Below are 12,039 nucleotides of genomic sequence, written 5' to 3' on the forward strand. Positions count from 1 at the left end.
AATTGAATATCAATTCAATAAAAATTTAATTAATACAGTGAATAGCGACATCTCTCGCCAGGACTGGTAGCTGTAAAGGTACTAACTGGGTGATAAATCTGTCAAAGATTTCTCATAGATGGCGCTACGACTAAAAAGTCGTTGAAAAACTAAGTACAAAGACACGACACCAGCACATAGAAAAATTCGTGAGGTCCGTTGGTTCGTTCCGTGGCTTAGTTGGTATAGCGTCTGGCACGGTATGCAAGAAGACATCGGTTCGAATCCGACCGGATCGAAGGAATTTTTTCTGAGTGTTCGATCTTTGCATTAATAATTATAACAAACTAGTGGAGTAATTTCACATAAAATAATTTAATATCAATTCAATAAAAATTTAAGTAAATAATTCCTTGTCATCATTTACTATTCTCAGGATAACCAATACTCGTACCGCGTTGGCATTCGCCTAGCCGAGTATCGCGTAGAGGAAGGCTGCGGGAGACGGACGCTGCGTACGGACGCACGCTGGGCGTCTCACTTCTACCTGGTGCGGCGGACGAAAGATGCCACTTTTACGCTGTACGCACGCACTGAAGACTGCAAACGGAAATGGGTTAAAGCCATTCGAGATGCCATGTAAGTTATTGAAAAAAACTGCAGCACAAATAATAATAACAATCGCTATGCAGTAGAGCTCCATTTGAAAGAGTTCGTCCAGGGAAGTACTGCCACCTTACCTATTTCTGTCGCCAAGCAGATATGTCCGCATTACTGCGTTCCGGTTTGGAAGGGTAAGGGTGCTGGTGAAATTACAGGCACATGGCGACGGGCGCAGTGTCAGTGCCCGTCGGGTCTTTGCGATTTAAAGCTCTGAATGGACAGGCGTGTAGCTTACCATCAGGCGCACGACTTAAGGTCTATCCACACATATCCGGGCCGGGGCCGGGCCGGGGCCGGGACGGGCCCGCAGTTCATACAAACTAGTACGCCCCGTCCACGTCCCGGGCACAGCCCGGATATGTGTGGATAGTCTTTTATTCGTCGCGTCTCTTGATGTTATAAAAAAAGATTGTTGCCTGACTTTGAACTTGAAATTTAAGTGCCAAGTTGAACGAAATATTTTTTTTGCAGCGATAATTTGGAACCGGCAGGCTGCCGCAGCACTAACCACAAGTTCGTGCTGCACACGTTCGAGAAGCCCGCCACCTGTCATCACTGCTCCAAATTCCTCAAAGGCAGGATATTTCAGGTCTGTACAGTGAAATAGGTGCATGAAATACATGTCTTTCTTCGAGGCCTTATCCCTTATAAGATGTACTCAGTTCTACACATGGAACCAAATACTGTCGTAATTCGAAATTGTGGAATTGAGAAAACACGATTTAAAAGTTATAAAAAATACGGAATGAAACCAATAAACACATATTCACGTTTATAAATGGATAACTAAATATTATGTATAAATAGCAACAATCGCTGTACGGTCTATGACCGACAATGCGCACCATCAGCACTTTACGCCATATTGTAATTTAAATCAGTTCACAATCAGCCATCGCGCAGTGTACTCATTTCACACCTATCAAATGTATCATTATTAGTTGTAAATCAATACTAATAAACATTCTTAACAGTTATCATACTATCATTTATAAGTGTATGGAACACCGTACATCTTTTTGGTCTTTCGTAAATTGATAGCCACATGATTTTTCGCAATAAGGTCCGTTGAGATTTTTTTTTAATTTTCAAGTCGTGTATTCTCAATTGCACATTTTTTAGTTACGACAATATTTGGTTGCATGTGCGATATATAAAGAAGCCTTACATACACACTCACTCCAATACGCACGCATACTTATTTTAGATAGATGTACACTGTATTGCTCACACTCAAAAACAAGAATAGTATATAAGTAAACAACTTAAAACTAATGTGGGCAAAGGCGGTCTTATCGCTAATGGCGATCTCTTCCAGACAACCTTTGAGGAAAGCTAATCGAAGTGGGAGACGTTTAGTTTATTTTTGTTTTGCATTTATTTTAAGTTCTTATTTGTTTCTATTACGTTTAATTTAGTTTTTTATAGTGTGTACAGTATTGTATGTCTAATTTGACTTTTGTTTTAGGGCTACCTGTGCACGGTGTGCAATGCGTGCGCGCACAAGGAGTGCATCGCGCTGTCGGGGCGTTGCGGCGGTGGGTTGGCCGTGGCGCCGCCGCTTCCCCCCCACAATCACCTCCCCGACCAGGGCCTGCACTACTATATGTGGTCAGTATAACTACTCTACAAACGTGTTTATGCTACAATCATAGACACTGGCTGCTTTCCCTGTAGTGTTAAATGGGTTAACGCTTCAAATCTGCAGATGGGGTGTGAAAAATAAAATTCCAGAAACAATGTCGATCCAGTTTGGTGGTCATGGAATTATTATTATCATTAATATAAGTAAAATATGTAACAATATCACATAATTCGAAAAGACATGAAACATGGAATACTTGGAAATTTAAAGTTTTTAAAGATATCGTCAGCCGTCCTTTATGCGAATAGATTTATTCAGAAACATAACATCGAGCACTTTCTGGTCTATCTTAAGTGAGAAATAATAATGAAAATGTCAATAAAATTGATAACATTGACAGGTTCGTTGGTGAAATGGGCCGCGAGGTCGCGACGACGCGGTTGCAGCGGCGACTCGAGGGCACCTTCCTGCTTCGTCTCAGGCCGAATCCCACGCACATCACCGACACCGACACTGACTACGCGCTCTCACTCAAGTGAGTAGCAACTTCTTTATGAGCTCATTAAATATAGTGGTTTTTTTATAAAGTAACGATGTGTTGATAACGTTAAATTCACACAATATATAATCAATAACACATTTTAGCCTTTACGCAATAGCACGATAGTTAATTTTTTTGAATGGCAACACCTTTGTTTACATTTTTTATCTCAAATTCCATTGCCGAGTTTAGACAGACTCTTAGGGTGATATTCTAGAACTCTACTTAATGCTCAAGTCAGGATTTAAGTATGGTTTAAAGCACTCGAAATCGTACTCAAGTCCCTGCCATTAGGGTCGTATTCCCAGTGCTTGAAATCATACTCTGATCCTGACTTGAGCATTGAGTAGAGTTCTGGAATACGGCCCATAGACTCATTTATACAGCACTTGTTGAAAGTGGTAGCCGTCATAATTAATAACTAATTTAGAAAGAGCCAGTAACAAAACTTACTCACTGACATCAACTCACCGCAAATTAATATTTAGAATGACATTTTGGAGTTCATCGTCATCAGGGATGACCTTGACTGCGCCACCGGACAAAACCAACAAGCACTTTTTTATTTGGAGGATACTGCAGTTGGCCGCTGATGGCCTAGACTGCGCTATCGGAGAAACCAACAAGCACACTTCACGAAAACCTTATACAATAGGTCACATGTAAACAAAGTGCTAGCGCGTTTTAGCATCCAAGTAGTGCCATCTAGTATCGACGCGTGGTACTAAACTCCTTAAATAAATAAATCGCGACAAAATATATGCTGTTTAGTAAAAACACGTATTGTTTCTGTGTACACTTTTCTTATTTGAATGTCCCTGACAGGACGGACAACACGGTGAAGCACATGCGCGTTTGCTGCAAGCCCATCGACCAAGTGCCGCACTACTTCCTCTCCGAATCGCGCTTCTTCCGCTCCATCGTCGAGCTCATCTCCTACTACGAGAAAACCACCCTCTCCGAAAACTTTGTCGGGTATGTTACTAATACTAACCTAGCTATAGTCTGTTTTATAATACTGCTGTTATCACGTTTAAATTAACTGCTGCCATGCTGGACTGCCATGCAGAGGTCCCGGGTTCGATTCCCGGGCCGGGCGAAATATTTGTATGGCCTACATTTATTTCTCTCGTGAGTTTGGGTTGTAACTTTTGGTTGTCTATGTGTGTCCATGGCACCCGCATAGTTTCCCTAGTGCGGAGCTATGAGAGTGCGCGTTATTAAATAAAAATTAATGTCAAGTGCCTCCAACAATTAATCTTTTGAGTACTAAACGCGTTATTAATTAAATATGGCAACATTATTTTACAAAGTGACATTAATTTTGTCCAAGTAACGGAAAATTAAACTAAATTCAGACTGCCTGTCGGTAATTTTTCTTTTTTTTTAAGGTTTCTTACTATGATATGAGGTTTTTATTCTTCTAAGTCTTTAATAGCAGTTATACACTCTTTGGTAAAACTGAAATCGTCGATTTACTTTCTCAAATTCGTATCTTAAAGCACAAAATTACTGAAGTGCATAAAATGGATTGTATGTACAAATTTTGCAGGCTGATGTCACATCATATTTCCTTCATATTCACAAACTGGCTCTTACCAATTTTAAAAGTAGTGCATCCAAATTAACACCCTTAATAAGAAATTTAAAATAAATAGAAAGATTTGCCATCTTCTGAATAATCACTCTCTATAATATACAAGTTTGAAAAAGTAAGGCATCGAAATATAATTATGTACCAAAAAAAACGTACTAGCCCATTGACTTACAATTATATGGACGTCGGGTCCGCGCTAAAAAGTGTCCGAACTTATAGGGCGTTAAAATCGTATACAGAGCGTCATTCACGCTCTAGTCTTCGTTTGTTCCACTGACAGCGAAGCAAGCAAAATTAGACAGTACTGCGATGACATTACAATTTAAATTCAACGTTTTAGCTTTTTCATATTCCTTTACATGTCACTACGTTTAAATAGTTGACTTGGGACATTTTTTTCGTGGTTTTTGTATTAGACCCGTCGTCCATTTATTTGTAAGTCAATGTAGCAGCCTAATGGTTTTAACTACTGCGTGGTTTCACCTCTTAGTTTATTGGAATTTATGTGCGAAACTTAATTTGATATTTACCAAGAACTTTTCAATGACGGAAAACATTCGCATGAAACCTGCACGTCGAAGAAGGTTCACAACCCTCGGAAAATGTGTGAAGTCCCCAACCCGCATTGGGTCAGCGTGGCGAACTATTTCCTAAACCCTAAATATTTTAGTAGCAGTAGGGTTCCTTGTGAAAGAGTTTGTCCAGGGAAGTACTGCCACCTTACCTATTTCTGCCGCCAAGCAGTAATGTCAGCATTCCTGTGTTCTGGTTTAAAAGGCTAAGAGTGAAATTACAGACATATGGGACTTGTCAACTTATGTCTCAGAGTGACGGTCGCAGTGGCAATGCCCCTTAGATCTCTGTGTTTTAAAGCACTAAGTGCTACTGCAGCTGTTATGGACAAGCTGTTACCACCAGGTGAAAAAAAATCCCTCTAAACAATAGGACGTGTAAATGAGTTGATGATATAATAATAATTATTATTATAACGCACACACTCAACATAGTCCCGCACTAAGGAAATCCTGTGTTGCGAGTGCCATTGACACACACATAGACACTACTATTATCCTTTATATGTACTTCCTGTACATATAAAGGATAATAATCTCAGTACATAGTACTAAAAACCGACCTCAAAAGTGGCAAACGTGGAATTACATATAATTACCAAATTTTATTGAAATCGGTTACCGGATAGTGCGCAAACCCGGATTCATCCTCAGTTCCCCACTATACGGGACTTGACACAGGAGATAATAAAAATCGGTTCTCACTACTCAAAGTAGATTGAGAGAAAAACGCCTTGAATTGGAGAATAGCAAAATCAACCATTAAAATAATTGCTCCTTATAATAAAATTTAGGAACTATTTATAAAAATGAATCTTCATGCGTGAAGTTAGTAAAGCTTAGAGGTGGATGATTTTCTTGAAAATTAAATGGGACCTATGGAGGTAACCTCTTTCCAACAAAAAAAAGAATCATGAAAATCGGATCACAAATACCGGAGTTATCGCGTAACATACATATAAAAAACATACAGTCGAATTGAGAACCTACTCCTTTTTTGAAGTCGGTTAAAAATTAACATTGCTTTAGGCTAAATTCGAACCTGGTGTGGCCGTTCCGGCGAGTGGTGGCAACAGTAATTCACGACTTCCGTCCGCTGGAATCGTCGCAGCTGGCGCTGCGGCCTGGGGCCAAGGTGTTGGTGGTTAGCAAGGAGGGCGACAGCCGCGGCTGGTGGAAGGGTCGCACGCTGGAAAAGGTGACTTTTTTATTAAGAACTATTGCCATAAAAAGGTTTCGTTCTCACTACGACAAATCTTTCTCTTCGTATTTATCACGTCAAACCTACAGTTGTAACTAAAAAATGATGAAGTTGAGAAAACTCGATTTGATTGTTCAAAAATTCCTGAATGAAATCAATACATTTATATTCTCTTTTATAATTGGATAAATAAATCATATGTCTAAATAAAAAATATCCTATTATTTGCAATAAGATTCATCTCGTAATTATTTTCAACTTTTAAAGTGTTTTTTTTTTTTCAATTCTACAACTTTTTAGTTACGAAAATATTTGGTTTCACGTACGAGATTTAGCTATGGTAATAATAATAATAAATCGTTTATTTCTTCCTATTATACACATCATGTAGAATAGGTACTATAACAATCATAGGCAAACGTTGGGATACCGGAGCTCAAACTGGGTAAGACCTGTGCTATAAGTCTCCTGGTCTCACTGTTGCGTGCCTACCGCTTAACTGAGGCGGTTCCTTAGGTAGCTAAGCGGTGCGGGAGAAGTGTTAGTTTATGTAACAGTTATGTCGTGCTGCACACGGAATAACTTCAAGAGGATTTTTCTGACGATATACAATAACAAGTTCATTGAAAAATGTGCCTACCAAGTTTGTCAATTGTTATGTGAAACGATAATAAAAAAACATTGGCATTTTTTTCTTGTTGAAATTATACCCTGTGCAGCGCAACATAACTGTTACGAAAACTGTCACTCCTCCCGCACCGCGCACCTACCTCTGGAACCGACTCAGTTAAGGAGTAGGTCTGTAGTAGTACTCTTTACATTACAAATACTACTTTTAAGACGACATAGACACAGGAATGACAAAAATAAAAAGAAATTAAAAAACTAAAATCAATTCGTAGTGAAAATGTATATAATGTAATTAAAATGTGTACTGTATATGTGCAGTGTAATGTTATGGGATTAATGCCTAAATAAATAAAATAAAATACTTAAATACGAAATTAAACTGCTTGTATTGTGTTTTGTAGTACATTGCGTAGTAAAGTGCACAATCACGGGTGAGTTCGGTTTGTTTGAATGATTTCACACTTTCTACATTTCCAATTTTCCAACCGCTATGTGTTCAGGGCGACTACCGATCCGGGTACTTCCCAAAGGAGTGCGTAAAGGAGGACCCGGAATGCATTGGCGCGCTGGACTGATGCCAGGAGTGCCTGTTCGAGCGCGAGTACCACTACCAGCCTGCGCCGACGCAGCCGCAGCAGCAGCCGAAACCGCGGCCGCGGCAACGATCGCACTCCCAATCGCGACTGCATTCGCGTGCGTTGCCTGCGCCTGAAGATGCTGACGACCTCGTCTAAACTTCTAACATCCTAGTGCGGTATGGAAATTACGATAACGTTCATAATTTATAAACTTAAATATAGATGACGCCACTACTGCGATTATATCGAATAAAACAAACGCGTTCGCTATGTATAGGAGAACATAATTGAATATGATCTTTTACCAAAAAATGGTACCACCATCAATGTTTCCATATCGTACTTAAGGCTCATATTAATAAATAGCTCTTAAGTCAGGTTTATATCGGCTGAGATTTCACTCAGGTTTTAAGATGCGTCTCAAGTTTTTTATCGTTAATAAATAGCATGATACCATGTCAAGTGATCAACAACAACTTAATATTGAGACCTAGCTTAAGTTCTGAGTGACAATTTTTAAGAAAAAAAGAACTACTATTAAATGATATTTAATCAGTGAGTAGTTAATGTACACTTAAGTTAAATTTATTAATAATAACAAATAAGTGTAATATCGATCGTACATTTGAGATGTATTTATTAATACGGGCCTGAGAGAAAAACAGCATTAGGTAGTGTACGGTAAGTCGCTCGAACTTGTAAGTGATTTCCAGTTAGAGCCCCACCTAGGTCAATTGTACAGTTTTTGATGACAAAAATTTAGTAAGAAACGCAGAGATGTAAATACAAAGGCATACGTACCAATGGCGAACTGTGGATAAAGAATGTAAGTGCTTCACTGCAAAGCACTTACCACTGAGTTGGAGAATATTTTTCATAGGCAAGATGATGAGAGTTATGTTATATCATGGACTAATAACTCTAAAAGGACTTATGCTACTGCTAATCGCGATGCAAGACGCCGTAGTCGGGTTTTTAGTACCTATTGGCACTTCAGATGTCGCGACGAGCACCAAATAGCTTCTTCTTCTTTATTTATTTGTGGCTTATTCTGTCTTTCACAATTCCGCCAATGTGACGTAGGTAGCATATTCACGGGAGGAGTGGATTTATTTTCAAGTATAATTTTGACCCTTACTGTTGTCTCTGAGACTCGAAGCGGGTTTATCTAAAAGAAAGCACACAGCTGCAACATCACAGGACAACACAAAGCATGGCCTAATAAATCAGGGTTGTTAATAATTTTTTTAGGTAAATCAATGAATTAATGCAAGCTGTGTAGTTATAGACAGGGGTTATAAAAGTCATTAAAAATAAATAAAGAAGGAAAAGAAGGAGGAAGCAAAAAAGGTTAACATTTTACAATTTTAATTAGTTTATTGCCAAAATTATTTTTTTTACATTTTTAACGAGGAGGGCTTAGACATCTCGAGAATGCATTTTATGTTAGTTGGACGAGGGACATCTTGAGGGAGTAGTTTACAAATAGCTATTTTTGTAAATAATTTGTTTTACATTGACAAGGTACAACTTAACAAAGCTACCCTAATTTTTAGTGATAACAAACAAATCAACTAGATGGCGCCTATTGCACAGATTCTTATGCCGTATATAATTTTAATTTGTTTAATTTCTAAATGAGAAGTGTTAATTTATAAATCAGTTTTATAACACACAATGCCATCTATTGACATGCATATTTGTCAAAATTCCAAAAATTAATTTTAGTCCATGATCAACATTTCCATAATGTTAGGGGGAAACTTCTCTTGCTCTATAATATGAAATATATTATAGAACAATTAATTGATATCCACGGTCATTTACATAATAGAAGCTACTTGTGAACCGATTTTGATGATTCTTTTTTTTGTTAGAAAGAGGGTACCTCAGGAGAAAGAAGATGAAAAATATTCGACCTCTAAGGGTGGTAAACTAGGGATGAATGACTTTTGAGTTTGTTTTTTTAGTACTCTGTTCTGAGGTTAGATTATCAGAGTTACGAATCTGTAGTATGGAGATTAGGAATTCTCTTTAATTATTAGTCCATGGTTATAAAGACTCTTCGTCACTTGTACGTAAAGTTACGGACGCGGTTTCGAAAAGGATTTTTTAAAGGTTATTTAAGAAATCAAGTGATACAATATAAGAAAAAGTGTATAGTATATTTTGGCATATAAGAAAGCTTGTAATTTAAGGAGATAAGGAAGAAATTAGGTATTATGAGAGCGATAAGTCTTTGCTACTAAGCACTTTATATGCTTAGAAGAATATTCGTTTTACGAGAGATCTGAGTTTGGTGTGATTTTATGGAGGCTATTAAAGGCGCGATTCCATTGGCTAACAAGGTTGGTATTATGAAACAAAATTAGAGAATCAAGAGGGAAGTCATTTCTTTTATTATATTTTTTCCCCTCGCTTATTTTTGTTCTTAAAGTACCATGTTTAGCTTTGTGTTTAGCTAACTGTATAAGATGAAAGAATGTTTTTTCGGATTTTTATAGCCGGTTAAATATTTAACTGATAATTACAGTACAGGCACGCCATGATGGCCGTTTTGACAGATTACAATAGTGAGGTCAAATCTCAATTCATTATCGAAAAAAAATATAATCAAATGCGAGCCACATCTACGAGATAAGATTTTAGATTTATAACTAGTATTGCAAGGGGTAGCTGATTAAAAAGTTTTTATAAAACGAAAATAAAATTGTTTACTTAATATATCGTCAATTCGAAACTGCTTTGTTTGGCATTGAGCTTTGACGCGAGTTTGCCCGAGATAGAAGTTGTGCTGGCCAGCGACCCCACAAGTGACGATAGTATTGGATTTAATTTTTTTTTAAATTTTGAACAACAAATGCCGAGTTGTGCCCTAAAATTATACATTCCATAAATTTTACTGCTCACTATTGACAGCAATTAGCTCCTTCAACGTAGTTATGAATTAATACGAAACTTGATGAGCGGGCAAACGTCAAAACGGCCTTCGCAGCGTGCCGGTACTATAGTAAACGCAGTTAGTAAAACGGTTCGATTTCCAGTAGGAGCAACTTGGGAAATGAATTTTTCTAAATTGGTTCTGATCTGGGTGTCCTGAGAAGTGCCCCAGAGTGAATTTTGCACTGGTACTCATGATACAGGGAATTCCCTAGTTTGAGACCAGGCAATTGGTCTGGCACATTATTATTATTATTAATGCTCAGTGTTACATTTTAAACCACTGTTTTTACTAATTACATGTGTGAAAGACAAAACAAAAATCCCACCAGGCTGTCTTTCGCCGTACTCTGTTAGCTGTCTGATGGAATCGTACCTTTATCAAGGTTAGCGTTAATTTAGGCATGAACACGAAAAGGGTTAATCCTTCCCTCGAAACACTAAAACACATCTTACAAGTTTAACAAAAATTAATTATTTACAATACAAAGAAAAGCATTTGTTTGTGTACCACAACTGGCATCACAGAAGAAAAGAAAATAAAAACTGATAACGAGAAAGCATAAAAAACACCAAAAGAACAGAAAATAAAATTTACAACATAAAAGCGAAAATTTAAAATAAGGAAGTAAAAGAAAATAGAAACAAAAATATAATGAAAACGCAAGTTATTTACAATAACAATGACGTAGGAAATTAAACTATTTTTTCGGATCAGAGGGTCCACTCTCGTTCTCCGTACGGAGTTAAAAGACAGCTCGACTAAATTAAAAAACAATATCAAGTATGAAACTTCATCCGCATCATGCGTCTTTTAAATTGGTCGATTGTTACTTATTTGACAATAATTGTTTCGAACGTGTCGGACGGACATCGAGAGCATAAGGCCCTGAATCAGGTATATAATTGGTTTTTCAAACGTTGTTACTGAATAAAATATACGCGATTTAGATTTTTAAAAATGTTTCGTTTCCTATGTGTGAGTTATTGTTTGACGCGAGGGCTTATATTGAAACCTGGGCAAGCGAAGGAAGCTAATATTGAATTCGAAAATACATTCCTGAGTGTAGCGAGGTTTTCAAAGCACGAGACGCAAAACAACTTTGCTGCCTGCTTTTCACCCCACTATAACGAGGAAAATGGCAGATGAAAGAAAAACAATTGAATTATAAAACATCAGATTTTTGAATTAAAAGAAAAAAATATCTTATACACCCATTGACTTACAATTATATCGACGTCGGATCCGCGCTAAAAAGTGTCCGAACTTATAGGGCGTTATAATCGTATACAGAGCGTCATTCACGCTCTAATCTTCGTTTGTTCGACTGACAGCGAAGCAAGCAAAATTAGACAGTACTGCGATGACATTACAATTTAAATTCAACGTTTTAGCTTTTTCATGTTCCTTTACATGTCAGTACGTTTAAATAGGTTGACTTGGGACATTTTATTCGTGGTTTTTGTATTAGACCCGTCGTCCATTTATTTGTAAGTCAATGTATACACCTCATCAATTTTTATTCCTGCTTGTACTTTTATTTTGCGTGATTGTGAATGTGGGATGAATTAAAATAATTTCAACACAATTAGTCATCATTGTCAATTTAATGTCAACAATAATAAGAATGAAATATACAAACGGATTTATATTACATAAATGAGCAATGCACGACAAGTCGCTTATTTGAATGTGTCATTCTTACAATAATAACGCATAGAATGATAGTTTCATATCAAACGAACTGTCACA

At 37.4% G+C, this 12,039-nt stretch overlaps 1 protein-coding gene across 1 annotated transcript in view; it reads left to right on the top strand.

Moving 5' to 3' along the window:
* Window positions 1-7,502, top strand: part of LOC113233244 (protein vav) — an 84,317-nt gene extending 76,815 nt beyond the window's left edge. Inside the window, exons 10-17 of the mRNA XM_026468286.1 lie at window positions 416-618; window positions 1,114-1,231; window positions 2,111-2,253; window positions 2,628-2,762; window positions 3,594-3,743; window positions 5,967-6,229; window positions 7,269-7,285; window positions 7,350-7,502. Coding sequence (XP_026324071.1) covers window positions 416-618; window positions 1,114-1,231; window positions 2,111-2,253; window positions 2,628-2,762; window positions 3,594-3,743; window positions 5,967-6,229; window positions 7,269-7,285; window positions 7,350-7,502 — 1,182 coding nt within the window. The remainder of the gene's footprint in view (window positions 1-415; window positions 619-1,113; window positions 1,232-2,110; window positions 2,254-2,627; window positions 2,763-3,593; window positions 3,744-5,966; window positions 6,230-7,268; window positions 7,286-7,349) is intronic.
* Window positions 7,503-12,039: the final 4,537 nt, after the last annotated feature.

Source organism: Hyposmocoma kahamanoa, unplaced genomic scaffold (genome assembly GCF_003589595.1).
Source record: "Hyposmocoma kahamanoa isolate Upper Pololo Valley unplaced genomic scaffold, ASM358959v1 78, whole genome shotgun sequence".
Taxonomy (NCBI): Eukaryota; Metazoa; Arthropoda; class Insecta; order Lepidoptera; family Cosmopterigidae; genus Hyposmocoma; species Hyposmocoma kahamanoa.